The following is a 20,382-nucleotide window of genomic DNA, read 5'->3' on the forward strand; positions in this document are numbered from 1 at the left end:
TGGATGGATGGATGGATGGATGGATGGATGGATGGATGGATGGATGGATGGATGGATGGATGGATGGATGGATGGATTCCTTTGTCCAGCTAAAGATACTTTTCTGTCCAATTTCTGTAGACTTACTTTATGTAGTAGCAAATTTTGACAAATTATGCATGACAAAAAGTTCTTATAAAGAAAACATGGAGGGAGTGTGTGTGTGTGAGTTGGAGGGCTGCACATGTGTACTACATGTGTACTTGGTTAAACACATATTCATCCTTCCCTCCATCCATACAAACAAGTCTAAATCAAATTTGACAGGTTCTGCATTGCTATGGAAACTTATTTCCACTCAGTTCTGCCCTAAATGCAGCGCCTCACTTTTTTGCATGTAAATTAATTGAGAGACTTGCTTCAAACAAAAGTCTGTCTTTCAGGAATCGTAGTAGGGAGTACTGACATCAATCCTGAACCGTTTCATTCAGAATGGACAAGAGAACAATATTATGAGGCTGTTTTTGTTGAAAATACTTTGAAGTAGGGGGAAAAAATACAATTTTGAACTAAACAAATCAAAAAGTATTAAAGATGCAGAAATGGCTGTTTTAACATATCATTCAGCAGGCATAGGTAAACAAGTATGACCACATTCATGTTTCTACAAATATTGATGAGGCTGTGGCGATGGTGTAAATGGTCTGTGTAAAGTCTCCCGTTTGTACATCAAATGTTTTCGGAGAGGTGGCGATTCAAAATCACGTGTTGTTTAGGCTTAATTTTGAAGCCTGGCTCCCTTGGTTTTCAAGGAGTTGTGTGAAAAGCGCTTATAACTCTGGCATAATAAGGTGCATCGATGTAATTTTGGCATCGATGTTTTCAGAAAGGATAGGGAAACAATATTTTAGGGATATTTTTGTTGAAACTATTTTTTTAAAAGACACAGGACTCTTAAGAAAAAAATGCTGGAAATTCCAAATCAGGTTTTTTGTCATCAATGCCTCAAGGGGAATGCAGCTTAAAAACAAACATAGAAACATGGATTAGTTTATTTCCACTGAATGAATGTTTATTTTCAACCCCTAGAGAGCATCCAAGCCCTTCCCCATAACCAAGTATTTTAACAATTAACAAAGATTAATTAATTAAACGTAATATTTTAAGGAAAACGGCAACCTGGATTTTATAGTTGACATCGCTAATTATGTCAATTAGTCACAGAGTCCTAGTCTAGACATGTGGCTCAATTTTATTAAAGAAGAGTTCTCCCTAGTTTTTCTCATAAACTGTAGATGTTGCAACCGTGGAAAATATCTGCCAGTTTTAAAAATGGCAGCAGTGCAACCAGTCTAGAGGGAGTACGTCATACTACTTGAATTTCTATAGTTTTTTTTTAAGTTTATACCACATAAATAAAGCAACAAATATTCCTTCTGTGGTTTTGTTCAGCCATATAAATGCTGTTAAATCAAATGTGTTTTCAGGCTCTTAAGATTTGACCAAAGCCACCCTCAGTGCATGGGCCAACTTAAGTGAAAATGGAAATGCACATGACAGGAAACACCTCGTCGTTTATTTTACTGGTGACACTTTTCATTAGTTTAATTAAAGCAACCTTACACTTCGCATTTTATGAAGTTGGCAGTAAACTCTCTTTTTTTTCCTCAACAAAATGCCTCAACAAAAAGCCAATTAAGAATCTTAGTCATAATTTCTTCTTACATAGATGCTCTAATCTAATAATACCATTTATTTTTAGCAAAATAAGAATGAGTCAAAAAATATAACCTTATAATAGTGTCATGTTTGAATGTGTTCATAAGCAATCCTGACTACATATGGAGTCAGGATATTTTTCAGCTTAAAAAGTTCACCTCAGATGAAATTCAATGAAAGAAAATCTAAGTGTGACCTGTTGTCTTACATTTACTCAAAAACAATATGCAGTATCTGTCCCTTTTTAGAAGTCTTAACTAAATCAACCTCTGTCTGCAGAACCACAGATCAATACAGTTGAATAATGAGCTATAAAACATGCAGACAGGCTACAATGAGGAGTGGAAGAAATACCCCAAACACAGAGACTGTTCAAAATAAGATTTTGGAAAAATCTCATTGAAATATTTTACCAGATTTTTACATTACACAGCGTTTCTGATCCAGTTCATACATTATACACATTACCTTCTGGAGACTGAATATTTTTCCTCCTGGTGGATACAGGGCTTCCCAACAACTGTGATGCTTTTGATGTCCTCCTTATTAATACCAAGGTTTGTGCCCTGGATGGTAATAGAAATGCCTCCTTTCAAGGGCCCATAAAGAGGGATGATCTGGAGGGGAGATGTGGACATTTATAGGGAAAAATCATTTTAAAAGAACCAATTACTTCCACAGAAAGAACATTCCAAAAGATTCTCTGTTTCATCAGGCTATATGGTCAAGGTCATATGACCATTGTATGAGTCCTGTATACATGCACACGTATAGAATAAGCGATTAACTGATAAGAAGTCTAAAGTAAAGGTTCAACGTAATAAATCTATAGTATTTATGCAGCCCTTTTCTATTCGTCCAATTGATTACCTTGAACTCATCACACCTCAGTACATTTTATTAAGACTACAGGTTGAAAGAAAATTATGATTTTTTTCTTAAATCCATACAATTTCTAAAAGTGTGGTGTGAGTCTGAATTGCATCCCTATGATTGAATAAAAAACACCTTGCTGTCTAAATAAAGCAGCAAATCTCAGCTTTAAACATTGCTCTGCATTGTTCCATTATATGGAAAAAAAGATTAAGTTTATGTAGATTAGATCGAGATCATTTAAAATGATTTTTTTCTTCCAAGACTAGTCACAGATTCTGGATTCAATTTAGGTCTGAACTATGACTAGGCCACTCTTGCCATGAACTAAAATATTCTATTACTGTAGATATGTGATCACAGTTCTACTGGAAGGTTCTAATCCAACTCGGTCTCCAGACTTGCCTTGCTCAAGAAGAGCATACCCACAGTATGACAAAATGTTTTGCAGATTTGTCAAAACTATGTGGTCTCATCTGACCAGAACACATTCTTCACATTCCTCTTGTTTGATTGGAAGAAAAAATACTTTTTGGCTTTCAACAACTGTTTTGAATTTACAATTAAAACATAAAATGTCTAATACTTGGAATGCAGTTATTAGCTTTCTTGAAAACATATATTTGTTGCTGAGCCATGCATCTCTGTTGCTCCTCCAGAGGCACCATTGCTGCTGCTCTGAATATCCTAACAGCTTTAAACCCGATGTGTCTGCAGTGCTCCTTTGTCTTCAACATAAGAACTAATATTTTCTATTGTATTATTTAGGTTTGGACTGAGATGAACTTATAAGCAGGTGGACTGGAAGCCCCTATTAGAGGATTTCTAAAGGGAGTTGTATGGAAGAAAAAAAAAAAAAACAGCCTCATTGGAATCTGCCTTTTTTTAACATCGAATTTTAAACACTGAATTCTTTTAGACATTGAATTCCTTACACTCAATTTTTATCTGTTAAAAATTCACCAGAAAAAAAATCAGCCGCAAAAGTGTTGACCTTTTGGTAAACTCAAGCAAAGCAAACTACACTCTATAGAGTCGAGCAGCTTCTAGCCAATGACATTAGCTTATTTGGTCACGTGAGAAACAAATTTATGCAGCTGAGTTTTTGGCAGCTGAATTTTTTGGCAGCTGTAAAAAAATCCAGTGTTTAAAATTCAGTGTTAAAAAAAGGCAGATTCCAATGAGACTGTTTTTCTTCCATACAGTTGCTGCAATGCTCATTTAGGGGTACTAACTTCAAGTGAGCTTAATATAAAATCTTCACACAATGGTTGATCCATCAAATACAAGCCATTCAAGATAATGTTTTGGCTATAGCGTGACAAAATATGGAGCAGTTTGAATTGTTTGGATACTTGCAGGGTGCTGTTTATATGAGCAGGTAAAGCCAGGATAAGCAGACAAACAGGATTCACCCTGTGGGATTCTTTAACAACATTGGGTGTTGTCAGCTTGCTGACACTGTAAACAATCCAACAAATGCCATTAATCATCAGTATTTTCATCAACCAATGTTTTTGTTTGTCTGTTTTATGTCTGGTGATGACCTCTGTTTGAATTATATCAACACAATTACTGATCTTCTTGTGTGTCAATGACAAAAAGGCACCAATGAGCAAGTAAACAAACAAAATATTGATCCAATCTAGACATAATAGGGGAACATTGCAGCATGCTTGCAAGGAGACTTCCAAACCTCCTGTCAACACATAGCTGAGACAGACAATGCTCAGCCAATAAAATGCTCCAATCAATAACCCAATCACAAAGATCTGTATGCTCTCAGGTTTTCACAGGCTCCAGAGGAATACACAGTGTTACTTTGCTAAACGTAAATGTGAGGTCCAGATGTTCTTACGTTAGTGATCTCGGGGTCGGGGCACCCGCCACTGTGGGATTCCTCCTCCTGGGAACTGCAGAGCTTTTTATACACACATGCTTTCTGCTTCTTGCACCATACACAACTATACTTTTGGTCAGCATGCTTGCAGAGGCTACAGTCCTCTCTTCCCATGGAGCAGTTGTAGAGGGTGACTGAATGAAAAGTAAGAGTCAAATTATAAGGCTTGCCAAATTAACATTTACTTTTCAAATTTAAGTGCATTTATCTGTGAATGATGTATCAAACTATAGAACAAAGGCCAAAATGAACCATTTAGAGTGCTGTCTATCTTCTTTCCAGTGTCCTTGTCCTTCACATAGAAAAGGATGTTGGTCTCTGGTGACTTATCGTAGGAAAACTAAAAAATAGAAAACAGAATGAATAAATACTATATGATCCATCGATTTATAACATCTAAACAGTTCTCTTCAAACAGTGTGGGCTGCTGCTGCCGCCCGGTGCCAAGGGAAAAAAATAAAAACATAGAAGCAATGAAAAATCATACCCAGTCTGGCAGATTTTCAGCTGAGGAAATCAATGTAGGAAAAAGAACATAGCTGGGGGCAAGGTACGGTTTGAGTTTCCCAATCACAGAATTTCTAATGTAGAGAGAAGCAGCTAAAATGTCTCAAACGGGTAGAGCCTGTCCATTAGAGGGAGCTAAAGAATATTAAGGACTGTGAGTAGCTGCTAAAGGGGGATTTTATTTATAATTATGCAACACATAGAATTTTTGGCATGAAAACAAAGTACGGATGCAAGCTGATCCGCTGCAAAAAATGATGCCTTTGCAACACTATATGCAACTCATTATGTAACACCATAAAGTGCACTAAGCAGAAGCTCCACAACCCAGCTGTAGTTTAGGAGTGTGTTAAGTAGAGAAGGATCGCTGCCAAAACTGAGGAAAACACCAAAGTGCTGTGCTGAAATATATTGCTGTGATATACTTACATTGAAGCCGCTAAAATTGTAGAACGACTCGCTTTCACTGATAACTTCTTCCTCTACATTTTTCATCAGCTCCGTGCCGATGGTGAAAACTCGACCCTGCGTGACCACAGAGAGGAAACCGTGACTTTGATGCATTCACATAGAAAAAGCATCTTGATGGAAATGTGTGAATTATCCAGATTTATTACACACAAAGTGATGCATTGAAGTGTTTAGGTTAATATTGATTATTACTTATACCAAATAAAAAAATCCAAAATGCAGTTTCTCAGAAAATTTCAATATTATCTGAGACAGTACTGTGATTTCAGTTAAAAAAAAAAAAAAAAAAAAAAAGAGGACATTCTGAAAAGTATGTATTAGATTCTACTTTTGGCCTGAATACTCAGAAATACTAATGAAGGTCAACAACAGTGGAAACCTTACAATAAACCTTAAGTGTTTGCGTTATGTGCCTTTCCACTGTTGCTCCATACTGTGGTACCATGATTGATGAATAAAATAAAAAAATTTCTCTTGTCTGAAAAGAGGACTAATTGGAAACAGCCCAGTTATTTCCCCTTAATTTAGCCCTTCTTAAGAAGTCTCTGGTTGAATGAGATTGACCGGTACAGTTTTTTTTAATGCTGATGCTGGTAACAATTATTTTGACATCATACTAACAACCCTTTATACGTACTGCTGTTTATTTTAGTCTTATTCTTCAGACCGATATCACTTTCTCTTCCTCTATTTACATGACAACAATGATAATGATAAAGGTTACAAAAGTCTTAAACTTAATAAAAAGAAACATTAACAATTTAAAACAAACATAATCAATAGATAGTGGATGAAATGGAAATGCATGCGCTTCAAGTGATCTTAAGGCACGGCTGCTAATAAGTATAATTAGGCTGCTAATAACAATAACCAGTCGTGAACATATGCATATATCAGCCAATACCATACAAGAAAAAAAAACACCAACATATGCCAAAAATATTGACTGGCCGGAGTATTAATCCAACTCTACTTAAAAGTAATCTGAGAGTTTAAAGTCACCACACACGTTTGTGTGCCTTTAAAAGCTCTGAATCCAGCGCAAACTTTTGATTGGCCTTTTATTTTCCGTCCTCTTAAGGCTGCTATGATCCCTAATGCTTGTGTACTTTTTAACCACATTTTCTACTTGAAAATATTTAAACCACTATGCTTGAATAGCACACTAAGAAGCCAGTACTGTTTCTCATAGACTTAGACTCAACTTTATGTATCCCTTGGGATTACTCCTTCAGGGAAATTCTGGTTCCAGTAGCTTATATAGAGTACAAAGAGAAAAAGCAAGATGCCTTTAAAGCTAAAAATACAATAGACAAATAAAATAGCATAATTAGCAGTAGCATAATTCTGTAGTAAAACTACTGTAGTAAAACTAATCAAATATTCAAAAATATAATTTTAATATCTCCTTATAGACTCTTTTCTACAATACTATTTTCAGAGTAAATTATGAAAATAAATTAACCCGATCTTATGCCGATCTTAAGGTCTAAAAATCAGCCAATGCATAAACCTTTTTGTTTGCTTTTGGGAGCACATATGTAGTTAAAACATTTTATTTTTTTGTGCATATCTCTTAGTCTTTTTCTATAAAATAAGACTGGAGCATTGTAGGGGTAGAACCGTATGACACCTGAGAGTGTTTTTGCACATACACACAAAAACATCTGCATTGGTCAAAATCAGACTCAGCTACAGGTGCATCTACTGATCCTTATAAAAGCCGTATTGCAATGTGCTATATAACTGACCTTTTCCTTTAGCATAGAAAAAAATATACATGCAGAGTGATCCTTTACACTGTGATGATTATACTGTTAGCAAATTATAGGTGACATTATACATTCTTCAGGATCAGACAGCTTCTGATAAAAGCACACAGAATTGCCAAGTTTGGTCACAAAGTTGGATAAAGTCCTGGCAATCATAAAGTCTTAATCAGAAGTGACGACTAAAGAGGGCACGGGGAGTGCACCATTAATCAGAAGGTAGGTCCTTAAACATCGGCTAGTCTAGCCCACATGTCGACTTTTTTCTTAGTAACACTGGTAAATCTCTCAGTTGATGTATTAGCTTGTCTGTTATGGAAGAAGTGCCTTATGTAAGACATAAAAATGTGGCATAAATGCGTATGAATGTGGCTTGTGTTCTAAGCACTTTGAGCGGTCAATAAAACTATCAGAGAGCTACATAAATACAGTGCATCTACCATTTCACTTTCCTGTAATGGCTTCCTGTTGTGATTTAGCTGATTAATGGAATTTAACACATCCAGCCTCTGCTTCCTCTTTTTGCTTTTTGCTCAAGAGTAGCTTTTGTTTTTTAATGAAGCAGAAAGCGCTGTTTTAATCCAAGAATATACATTACCTTGTAGTTGCTTAAATTGATCCCTTCAAAACTGATCTTAGTCTTGATGCCCACTGGGATCAGACTTGGATCTGGATTCTCAAACAGAGGACACTCTAATCCCTGAAAACACATGACAGCAAGTCAGACACGCCCGCTTTAAATGATCTGCATTTCAAACATGCAAGCCACTTAACAGAAGCCCTCATCTGTGGCAACAGATAAGTGTATCGCTGGAACATCTGCTGACTTGTAAATTGATATCTTCTGCCCTTAGCATTTGTTATAGAGGATGTTGGCAGCTGATTGAGGGATTTGCGTTTTTATTAATTTTCAGGAAGACTGTGCATTGCTCTGCTGCTGCATCCTGTGTGATAATCAGATATAGTGTTATACAAAGGTATGCATACCCTGTGCACCTTAACTTTATTTATTTTTTTAAACTTCACCTCATAAACCAAATCTATTAGTATTACATGTCACAAACTGACACCACACAGGGCATACATATATGAAACATAAAGAGAACGAGTGAGGATTTATTTTTCAGTTTGTTTTAATAAAGAAACCAGAAAAGTGTGGCATGTATTTAAATGTTCCCCTCACAATCTAAACTTTGTACAGCATGTGGCTGTTTGAGCTGTTTTTCTCCGTCAGTCCTCCAGAGCAACTTTGGACATCATGGCAATTTCTAATTAAGGCTTTCCTTTCATGTTCTGTCAGCAGGTGTGGATATCGACATCTCAGCATAATTTAAAGACACAAAGGTGGACCTTGTTTGATGGTTAGGTGACATCATAAAGCAGGTTGTTACAGGTGATTTTATTAGCAGAATAAGAAGGCTGAATACAAATGTACACCACACTTTTCAGATCTGATCGTAATTAAAAATTTCTTTTTTTCAACTTCCCAATTCCACTAGTCTCTGTTGGTTTGCATAAAATTGTAATTAAATGTATTTACGTCTTTTTATAGTTAAAAAAATCACAAAACAAGAAACAATTCAAAGTATTTAAAAAACGACCTGGTCTGGGGTAATTTCACATGCACAAAGTCCAAGTGGTTGAACACATGAACGTTCTGCTAGGACTGACCTTACGGTGTTTAATGATAGGACCCCCGCTGTTGTCATCTTGGTCGCTGCACGTATGATCATACGTGTTCCACTGGCAGCCCCATGGACTAGTTACACATGCTGTGCACCTAGAAGACACAATAATATCAAAGCATTTTATATACATCTTTAGATTATTGCACACAAGTAAAAGCACATGCCAACAAAATTTGAAAACATGCAAACTCATCAGAGAGCGTCCGGCACAAAAATCTATGCAGCTAACATTGAAATGGATTTCTGCAACTTCACATAAGCAAAGCTCGTTCATCACAAATGCCTCAGTGTGAAAGAAATGAAGAAAAAATATGGAGGATGGGGGATGGGGGGACGGGTGTGATCGACTTTCATTTTTTGATTAATGAAAAAGGAACACAGGCAATTTCCTCAGTTTGGTAATAAAGGCACAAAAAATGCGAGAGGTGCATTCAAAACCACCATGCATCACAATTTACAAACAGAACCTTGATCTCTCATCTGTTCATGCGTGGTGATAAATTTACATCAGACTTGTCAAGCCGATGCCGTGTTCAGTGTCACTGTGCATTTTGTTGAGTGACGGAGCAGAACTGATAGGTAACAATCTTACTCACGGTGTGTTTTCTGATTTCCTCACAGTGGCAGCACAGTTGTAGAACTTGAATTCCCTCATTGCCAGCTCCACTGTCTCGTTGACGGAAACCATAACTGAAACAGCCACAAAATCTAAGGAGAGAGTATTATGATTAAGCTCTTTGAAGATAATAACATGGCACAAAAAGCACAAATTTAACATGTACTCATCAAGTCTAGAGAAACTAGTGGTCCAGTAAAAACAGTCTTTAACAGAAATTGTAAATCACTGAAGCAAATCTTCTGTTTTTTTGACTCAGGAGTGTCTACCAGCCAGAAAAATATGCAAACACCACAAGAAACAAACAACATGGAGTCATAGATTCTGTCATGATATAGAAAGATAATCTAAACATTTTGAAATATGTTGTTTTTATCTTAAAATTCATATGACAGAATTAAAACTAGGACTATAGAAATGGCTTCAACAGAGATTATAAATGTCTAACCAAATAATTTATAATTCTTGATAGACCGACACAAAGCTGGAAATAATTATAAAAAGCATAAAAAATACCCTTCTATAATATCAGTAAGAAGAGTAACAGGGAAGCAAAACCAGCAGTCCCATATGCATTTTGCAATGAGCTAACTAAAGAACAGAAAATATTAATGAAGCTCTCAAATGAGACAACATGGAACTTTCAAACTCTATATTGGTGACCAGTGTTTCCACTTCAAAACATAGCGGTGGCAGTGTTATACTGTGGGAAGTAGGATGCCACTGAAAAAGACTTTAAACTGAGGTGGAGGTTCACTTTGCAAGATGATGACAAACCCCTAAACTAGCAACTGGAGCCTCCTGACTTTGAATGACCAAGTCAAAAAAATCCAAAACATTAAAAAAAACAATTGACAAGACCACTTGTCAACCCATGCAGTTGCTATCAGCTATCGTGATTTGTCCTGTTGTGAATTATTCCCTGCAAAATGGTTACTCCAAAGTATATAGAGAGTGGAAGAGAGTTAATGACAAATATAAAAGGTGGACAGACTTGCTGTAAGCAGCAGAACCAGATGGTTATTAATTGGGAATAGTAGTTATTTTTCTGGAAGACGTAACAAACAAATCTTAGTTGTTTTTTTTTTTGTTGGTATAATAAAATTGTTTGCTTATGTTTAGCTAGGAATAAGTTTGTGTTACTTAATTAATCACAGACCCATGTGGCAGTAAACTCTACCTGAGTTAATGTGCTGGAATGGACTTTCATACAAACTGATTACAGTATATCAGTGACAAAAACATCCATGAGATTTCAACCCTCTCCTCTATGTACCGTGTTCACTCACCTGCTTCTGTAACCACAGAAGATGACAGAAACAACTTTACTCACAAGCAGCATATATTTGTCTCTAATTATTCCTCCTCTGGCTGAGGGAAAAAGGCTTTAGTGCCTGTTTCTTCCATTGCTGCCTGGAAAAAACTTTACTGAATTGATGTAGAGAAAAAATCTGCCGGTTCTCTTTTACCTAAGGTCTGCTGATGAGGGAAAGAGCCTCATTAATTACCTCAAGTAACATACTTCACCATGTTGCCGTTAAAACTATTTTGCATTTGCTGCAGCAGCTTTGTTTAGACTGGATTCATTTTCCATATATGTTCTTAAAAAGAAGAATGAGTATATACATCGTCGTCATTCTCTGCTTTGCAGATTGAACCCAACCCTTAATACTCGCAGCTTTAATTGCAGCAAACAGTAGGTTTACAAAGCACTGATTCTGGGTTTTTTTTCTTGGGAGTATCATGGTTTATGAGGCTTCATATAAAACAAAGATGCTTGAATTTATGTTAGGAAAGCTAATCTTTTTTAGTTTTTACGGCACTAGTGGCTTGTATTTTTTTGACATTAACCTGACAGGAAAGGGGGTATGAGCGAGGGGGAGAGACATGCGGCAAAGGATCACAGGTCGGATTCAAACCCGGGTCGGCCGTGTCGAGGACTAAGGCAAAGCTAATTTGAACACCATGTATAATTCTACTGCAACTAAACAGTTATTTGTTAATTTCATTTATATTTAATGTGTTGCTTTGTGTTCGTTTACATAAGAAATACAAATAAAAGACACTGAAGAATAAAGCAGTAATGTAACATAATGTGGGGCAGCTAAAAAGGGTTTCGATACTTTAGCAAGGCACCTCAAATAAACTGAATTTGTCACTAAAAAGTAGGCTGTTCAGACAGGCCAGACCTTTGTCCTTAGGTGTTTTCGGGATAAGTGAAGGCTGTGGCAGATCGCAGGAGACTTGACTGGAGTCAAACATGGAGCCTTCACTTTTAAATGATCCGATGTGGCACTGAAGACGGTCAGAGGGTCCGATAGCAGGAAGAGACGGGATGTTGATCTGGATCTGCTTAAAAAAAACAAAAAACAACACAGAGTGCTTACAATCAATTGATTGTGGCTAAAATCAATGATGCTCCTCACACACACTTTGATTAAAAAAAGACCAGAGTTAATTTCTCTGCTCTGTTAATGATTCTAACACCTCTCAAACAGCAGTCACTAAACAAGAAACAATTTCCTTCTGAAAGACGGGAGATTGATTGAGAGTAAGAAAGGAGGAGACATGCTTTTGATGGAAATCCAAGTGAGTCAGAAGTAGAGGGACAGAAAAAAATGAAAGCAGTGGAATGGGGAAAACCATTTTAGAAGCAAAGCACATAAGAGAGTCTCTCCATCTTTAGAGTGAACGTCCCAATAAACCATTGTGGTTATAATAGGAAAGTTGGATGGATCAATACAGAGGAAGACCCAGAGACTAGGATCTCTGACTTACAGTGTAAACAGTTGGCCAGATAACTCAAATAACAGAAGTTAGTTTAAAAAGTATTTAAACCAGAGAGAGGAATAAAAGAACTGAGTAAATAAGGAGTCATTTACCTTGCCAGTTTTTCTGCAGGAAAGGTTTTGTGGATGGAAGGATACAATTTTGAGACACTGCTGCCCGGGGCTCCAAAGCCAGCCGTTCTTCTCCTCTGCCCGGCGGCACTCAGACCTTCTGGTACACCTGCAAATGAAGGATGAACAACCTCCTTCAGAATCTGCTCCACATCCCCTCAACAATTTCCTCCCCAACGCCACAGAATGTGGCAGAATTTACATTTTCTTTGTGAATAATGGCTTGACAACAAACTGACCTTAAGAAAAAAATATGTATATTTAAAAAAAAAAAAAACTTTCAAAAGCATAAAGCCATTAAAATGCTTCTAGACTCATTAATAGTTTTATTTAATTTAAGCTTCAGGGTGTATAAAATTACCATATAAGGAAGACTATTGACTCTCTCTTGGAAGAAACTGGAAATACAATGACCTTTTCCCACTATTTTCTTAAAACTCTGAAATAAATATCCCCATTTACTAACCGGTATTACTAGTTTGTTTGATACAAGCAAAGTTTTCAGTCATATGTTCCTGCAGTACAAAGACTTTTGAATGAGAATAAGGAGAAATGATCTGACTGGGTTTTCCCGGGTCAGAAGGACCACAGGTTAGGGCCGCCCAGCCATGCTGGCTGAAATAAGGCTACTGCACTTACTTACAAAAACATATATGTTGTTTAAAAATGTTTAAGTCAGGAATAAAAAGCATCTATGGAAACTGAAGGAACACCACCCATCACTGCTGTTGAGGTAACTCTGTCTTACAAGTTAGAACAGCATTTCAGGATATATTGAAATCATGATAAAGCAAAACATCTAAATAGTTTGAATCAATTATTTTGTACTTTTTGAGAGGAAAGATGACTTTAAGTGAAGTTACACTTTTTTTCCCAAACTTACATTAATGCTATACATTACTGGTATTCTTTATTTTCTGTTAAAGTAGACAGACTTACAGATCAACAATTGGTTATCCTGTGAAACACTGCCTAAATCATACATTTTATATCAAGACTAGCAAAAAACTTTAATATCCCTGTGTTACATATGATACAATCACACCTTTCTACTCTGCAGACCCTGATAAATATAGGCTGATGAGAGTAAATTGCAGTCTGGCTACACTGCATGATGCTGACAAACAGCTTTAATTCCTTACGGCTGTGTGGACAACAGAAGATGGAATATAAACACCACGGGATACTAAAAGTGTCTGCAACAAAACACACCGAACAAATATCCTACTGTGTATATTATAGATGGTATAGTAGGTGTTTTTAGTGCATATATATCTGTAGGTTCATGCAGACGTGTTTTTGCAAATGCAAGCTTCTCACCGGCCCTCCAGGACACACCAGCCGCAGTAAGGATCCCTCAGTGCCATGCAAGATTGGCAGTCCGTCTTTTGGAGGCATGTCTGCACCGGCACCTTGGTGATCTTCAGGATCACAAAATAGAATAAAACAGGATCAAACAGTGCACCTCGCGGGAGACATTGCACAAAACAGGAGGTGTTCAACTAGAAATTCCTTCTGATTTGCTAGAGGAGTGTTCCTGTCAAAGCACAAGGTCATGTTCAATTACTGAAACAATTTACTCGGAGCATTCAGTAAATGTTTACTGTATTGGCTGATAGAAAGGAACTACCTATGTAATTACCCCATGCACTTCCATTAGATGCTACTCTATGCTTTCAGTATTTTTCAGACTAAGTGCTTGTACCATCATCAAAATGTATATGAAATAGCTCCTGTATTTCTCAGAGAAAGTTGCATATTTTATTTTTTTCTATCCAGCTCTGATACAATTATTTACCACCATGAATGTGTTCCAGGAGAAGCAGTCTAAAAATATTCACCATATTTTAAAAGGATTCACATCTTTCCTTTCTGTAAAAAAGTTGGCATTCAGCGCCGCTTTCGACTGAGCTTGGCAGAGCTAAGAACGCTTGTTGCTTTCAACGCAGCTGAACATCATGTCATTCAAACCTGTTTTGATATAGTACAAGTCACCCTTTAACCTTGCATCTCTCTGCTGTTAGACTGGCTGAAAACGACTGAATGAAGGAAATCAAAGTTAAAATCAGTTTTGCTGTCTACACACGGTGCAGTTATTTTGTCAAAATATGGTGTTGGATATCTCAATTCTGCTGTACGTTGACTAAGAATGCATCTGTTGATTTTATTTTATTAGTTTTTACCTAGGATGTATAAAGCAAAAAAAAAAAAACACAGCAAAAAAATAAGATATTATGCATTGGGTCAGATCCAGTTTGGACAAAATAAACAAAATACAATTTTTAATATCAGGAGGAATATTTTGCAGCCAAGCTATAAACTATAGTTATGTTTTTTAAGTATGTGAGCGGGATGGATTAGATTTATTGTAAGAACTGTGCTCTGACTCTTTTTTTCTTTAAATGACTAATTGATATAAGGGACCAAGAAATTTGACTGAATATAGCTTATAACACTAGTTAATATAATTTCACTTTAATTTCCTAGACTGTTTCAGGAGCAGAATTCCTAATATGGTTTGATTGGAAAGGTGAAGAGTCCAAGCCTCACCGAAACTAAAGAAATAAATGTCAGGACACAGGCATAAGAAGAAAGAATGCAATGTTTGGATGATATTTTCTTTAAAAATAAAAGAAAAACATCTTAGGTACCAGGTTAGTCATTTTAATAAAAATGAACATCTAAAAAGGACCCTTACTGCCTCCATGGATGTAACCTGAAGGACTCCACATCTTTTTATCACAGTGATATTTGAGATGAAACTGCAATTGGCTGTGAGCTCCAGCTCAAAGCAGCTGCTTTCTATGAAGACCACCACTTCTGATGTTTTTAACCTGTTTAAATATTATGTTTTTGATAGAAGCATGCCACAACATACCCTTTTCTCTGTGGTGATGTAGAGGTGGCTGTGACTGAGGTCAAAGAACAGGTTCTTGTTAACCTTCTCCCCAATAGTGTCGCCAGGAGCCTTGCCATATTCCTCTGCAACTGCCGTGAGATGTACCTGGGAAAAGAAGAATGAAAGGCCAACACTGTCAGACATGAGCCTCGTTTTTAACCTCACACCAGCTGCCTCTGATGGAGGGTTAGAGAAAAGACCAGAAACAAAAAAGGTGAGGGAAAAAAATGGAGGAAATAACACCACCTTGAAGACCTCCCCCTTGTTGTTGCCCAAGAAAGCAATGGTGTGATCGTTCTCCACAGCAACAGCCACAGCGGTCAGTAGGCTTGAAGTGGTCCACACTGCCTTGGCATTTAAGGCAAATTTTGGCTTGCTTGCCAAAGGGGATGGCAAAAAATCTGCACCACACTTGAAGCTTTTCAACATGTCTTTCTAGAAAGTAAACAATAATGCAGAGACATGTTAGATTATATTATCCTTCCTTTTTTGTGAACATAATGGAATGCAATACTCCTTGAATACAAATTAATCTGCACTTTTTTGTGGATAAATTATATTGACCCCATCTGTATAGTGGTATACTTTTTGGTTTTACAGAACTTAACATACATTATTTTTCTCCATTGAAAAAGCAAAGATATAATGTCACATCATATCCCCCCCCCTCCAAAAAGCCCTATTGAGCCTGATTGGACAGCCTATGTGAAAAAGATATAGCTCAGTGTGGGGAAACAAAAAAAATATACAAGTAACTTAGGCAATAAATTAAAAATAGAAATTTGATTGAGGACAACTTGTGACTTATTTTTTCTCTTCTTTAACAAGTTAGAATAAAACATTCTTGTATTTAAGAATGATTTAAAACATTTTACAGTTTACTGGAAGAGGTTTGACTGATTACATTTAAAGCATCTTATTGTACTGGCCCAGCCGGAGGCCTAAATTGGGTAGGACCAAGATAGGGCAAATTATGGCATAGAGGCCCTTCAGCATGAAAGACTTGCATGATCAACAACAATACCAGTGGAGGAATGCTAAAAAAATTCAGAAATTATAAGAACCAAATAACTTGCTCTGATCCAACTAAAACCTCTTTCCCAATGTATTGTAAATGGGTTACCATAATTTTGAACATGACATTTTCCTGTTTAAAATGTTTTAACATTTTGAAATTGTCATTATCTAAAACTTTAAAACGCCTTGGTTGACTAATCTAAATCTGTCATGGTATGTAAGAATAATTTGGGCCAGACCAGTACTCTGGTTGGAGATTTTATAAATGTTAATACATCATCTGACAAGGAGTGTTTTTGCAAGTGCCTACTCTTTACAGATTCCTGGGTGGCCATTTATAGTGCATATTCTAAGCATAAAAAGTCATATTAATTTTAGAAAGCAATTATGTCAAGGAATGAAGTGCTAATTATCATATTAACAGATTACTATTAACATATAATAAATCTGAAGGTGTATGAATATTATTTTTATAGAGCACTTACCCCAATGTTTGCAGTGCAGAATTCTTCTGTTTTGGAAGAGTAGGGGATATCCACAGCTGGAGACCCAGAAATCTTCCCACTGTCACTGTAACACGCGCTGATGATGTCCACCAGCCGTTCGTTGATTGAGTTCATGGGATACATGCATAGAGCTGACTTACTTTCATCTTCATCCGCACTTGCCACCATAAAAAGGACCTTGCTCCATGAATTTACCTTCCCGTAATCAATTGACTCGGTCATGGCCTTTGCCAGCTCTTTTCCTGGAGAGGCCACAAAAGCTGCTTGAACTTTGTTGTATTGGTTTTCTGGACCACAGTTTAACTGCAGCTCTGTGTGGGAGTAGTAATGATGGTCGTCTTCACAGAGACGGGAGACAAAAGTCAGGTTTTTGTTATCCGTACCGTCAAGGGTCCGAGAAAAGATAAAATACACAAAACCATCCTCTTTGAAGGCATGCCTGAAATCATGTAAGTATTTTGGAACAAAAGCCGTTGTCTGTACTGTTGAAGCCTCAATGATGTTCTCAAACACGACCCAGTCGTTGTAGTTCTCAAGGATTCTTGTGCTAATGAGTTTTGTACTGTCCAAGCTTCCGTAGCCCTTCCCCACAACAAACACGCTGAAATTTTGTCCATCCTTTGTGTAGTAGGACATGACTCCAACCACATTCACATTATCCTCTATGCTAGCTACATAAGTCCTCTCTCCTCTATTGTCACTGTAATGAATCTCCTGTTCCACGTTGGACAGGTTGAGGAGGGAGCAGATGCCTCTGTACCGACTCCCACAGACTATAAGAGAACCATTAGATGGATGGATCAGCAGAAGCTTGTTGAGGTTGGGCATTAGCTTTGTGTCCTGGCAGGATGTATGTGGAGGAGTACAGCTGCGTGCGTCTTTTTTAGGCCCCGTCGTGGCACGGGCCTGAAGCTTGAGGGAAGGCCCGAGCTGGTAGATGGAGTTGTTTGCTCCCAGGTAAATGCGGCCCGTCTGGGGGTCCTGAACCACATTATTAATGGAGGTCTCAGAGATGAACTCCAGGATGGGGGCGTTGCTGCTCTCCTCCTGGGCTTGTGATATTGATTGGCATAAGAGGACGAGAAGAAGAGAGACCCAGCTTGCCATCTCTGTTGGGAACAGGAGAGAAGGAAGTACTTTATTATTTATGAAGTTAAATGCACATATCAACACACTAACGCTAAAAACATTACTGCTCAACAGCAATCAGGTGGTTAACATAACCCCAACACATCAGTCCATCCATCCATCCATTTTCTTACACGCTTGTCCCGAGTGGGGTCACGAGGGGTGCTGGTGCCTATCCCAACACATCAGTGCATATACTAAAAGTGTCTTTAAGGTTGTGGTAAGGTAATAATTTTGGATTCCTGAGACTTAGAAAAAAATTGTTTTGTCACTCAAAGAGATTAGTACCTTATAAACTGGGCTAAAGTACATATTTCAGGAAAGAAAGAAGGAAGGTAGGAGGGAAGGAATGAGTCATCTTTTCAATACTCATTCAGGCTGGGAAATTCCTAACTTCAGCAATGTTTAGATTGTGGTGGAACTCGGAACTCACAGCAGATCTAGTTCTACTTCTGCTACTTCACTGATCGACCCGAAACTGGACAATACTGAAGTGACTCCTTAAAGATATAGTTAGTAATTTATGAAATCATCAAGGACTCTAAAAGCAAAAGTACTGGTATTTGTGTGACCTTTTTACATAAAGACCAAAAATGGAGAAAAAAATAAAACATCTGTGTATAGTGTAGTCAAAATGGCCATTATTTTTGGCTAGAACACACTTTTTTTCCCCCTTTAATTTGTGAAATTTCTACCTATAAAAACAAACATGGAGATTCTATTTTTTCCAAAATCTTGCAAACCAAATCTAGTTCATCCTTTTCCCCACGAGCAGGATGTATCATTACACCCTGAGGTCACAAAACAAAGTGGTTACTGCTTCAGCAACACTAATATAGTGAACTGTGATTCACATTTTCAAACATAAAGGTATTTTTAGAGTTAAGTTATCAGGGTAAAACCTTTTTAAAAACTGCCTCAAGCTAACAGCATGTAGTGTAGGTGTTTGTGTGTGACTCAAATACGAGCTGCAGTTATAAAAAGGGCATGCCATTTTGGATTTAATTGACTTAATATCAAAAACTATAGCTTTTTCTGTTTAGGGAGGTAAAGAAAGAGCCAAGGGCCAAGGATGAGATCTAAAACTGTAACAGTGAAAGACCTGCCTAAAGTCCTTGGCTTTCAGCCAGTTTCATTTGCACTTTGTCCTCTCAGCACACAAACACCTCCAAAAACAAGGTGCTGAGGAAGAACACAGTTTTGTCTCAGGAAAACATGATCAGACAATATCCTTGTGGCGTACAGATAGCATCATGTACCGGGACACAGCAGGTGCCTGCGGAGCCCTCGCACACTGCTGTTTGCCCAAGCTGTGGTAAATATGGAACTGCAGGTGGTTTTGCAGCAGCTATTGCCCACACAACAAATGTGCGTCTATGTTTGAATGCAGCTTTGAGCTTCCTCACTCGGTAGTAGTCTCCTTTTTCATTTCAGCTTGCCAGTCAAATCCACAGGCAGACTCTGGCAAATGAAAGCCCCCTAACGAAAGTTGTGTTTTATTGCCTTAACCTGTCGTTGTTTACTCCGCTAAGTAGGGAGACCACTGATTAGAAACTTGCCTCAAGGGGGGGAGCACGTTAATTTCACCAGAAACACTCATTTGCATTTAAGTGCCCACAAATCGATTTCATTTTATTTTTCTTTCGAGTAACAGCTACAATATTTCTTCCCACCTTAACCAATCTCGCTGCATAAAAACATCATGCCCTTTATTTCACTGTTTAAAATATTTCCATTAAACTTGAAGTAGTGCAATATAATCCGTTTATTCAGGATATAAATATGTGTGGTTGTTTTTTACAGCTTTAATTAAAGTGGAAGTAAGTGTTGTGTCAGTTTTCTTGGGGTTACACGTTACACTTATTCTGCAGTGTGGGCAAAAAAATAAAAGAGAGAGAAGCATAAACATTAAAATTTCAAAGTGACCAAAAATAAATTTTAAATAACTTTTTAGTTGCAATAATGAGCCTATCTCAGCTTGAAGAAGCGGCAGAAAAACGTTAACGTTCAGGCTTTCAAGGAAACAGCACAAAAACTGCAAAGGCTGTAAAACGTTGGTGCTGCCTCAAATTCTTGGGAAAATAAGCAAAACATAACTACCTGGTATTAATAAATGCACATATTATTTAGAAAGATGATTTAATACAGCTATCCAAATAAAATAACCTTAACATATCAGAATAAAATAAAAACATCGGTGAGCTGCTCTTAGTGAAATAAATTCTGCTCTTAGAAGCACGGCATAGTGAGGACAGATTTAAAACACCTTGGGCAAAACCTTTCCTAGGAACAAATTTGTAATTTCACAAAGTGCAATGTTTAAGAAGTCTTGAATATACAGTATTCAAATTGGAAAGCAAAGGCAGACTTAAACTTCCAAAAAAATTAAAAAAAGGGTCGAGTTCAGACA

General features: G+C 37.3%; 1 protein-coding gene across 4 annotated transcripts in view; it reads right to left on the minus strand.

The window, feature by feature from the left end:
- Positions 1-20,382, minus strand: part of plxnb2 (plexin B2) — a 164,839-nt gene that overhangs the window by 39,078 nt on the left and 105,379 nt on the right. For 3 of the 4 annotated variants that reach the window (XM_015393549.1, XM_015393548.1, XM_015393547.1), the window contains 13 exons: positions 16,824-17,953; positions 15,568-15,756; positions 15,301-15,426; positions 13,743-13,843; positions 12,405-12,531; positions 11,712-11,874; positions 9,503-9,614; positions 8,890-8,998; positions 7,817-7,918; positions 5,408-5,503; positions 4,724-4,811; positions 4,430-4,605; positions 2,167-2,315 (listed from right to left, as the gene is read on the minus strand). In XM_015393549.1, the coding sequence (XP_015249035.1) occupies positions 2,167-2,315; positions 4,430-4,605; positions 4,724-4,811; positions 5,408-5,503; positions 7,817-7,918; positions 8,890-8,998; positions 9,503-9,614; positions 11,712-11,874; positions 12,405-12,531; positions 13,743-13,843; positions 15,301-15,426; positions 15,568-15,756; positions 16,824-17,951 (2,666 nt within the window). In that variant the 5' untranslated portion in view covers positions 17,952-17,953. The remainder of the gene's footprint in view (positions 1-2,166; positions 2,316-4,429; positions 4,606-4,723; positions 4,812-5,407; positions 5,504-7,816; positions 7,919-8,889; positions 8,999-9,502; positions 9,615-11,711; positions 11,875-12,404; positions 12,532-13,742; positions 13,844-15,300; positions 15,427-15,567; positions 15,757-16,823; positions 17,954-20,382) is intronic. The other variant, XM_015393550.1, reaches the window with a different exon arrangement.

Source organism: Cyprinodon variegatus, unplaced genomic scaffold, assembly GCF_000732505.1.
Source record: "Cyprinodon variegatus isolate N-32 unplaced genomic scaffold, C_variegatus-1.0 Scaffold647, whole genome shotgun sequence".
NCBI lineage: Eukaryota > Metazoa > Chordata > Actinopteri > Cyprinodontiformes > Cyprinodontidae > Cyprinodon > Cyprinodon variegatus.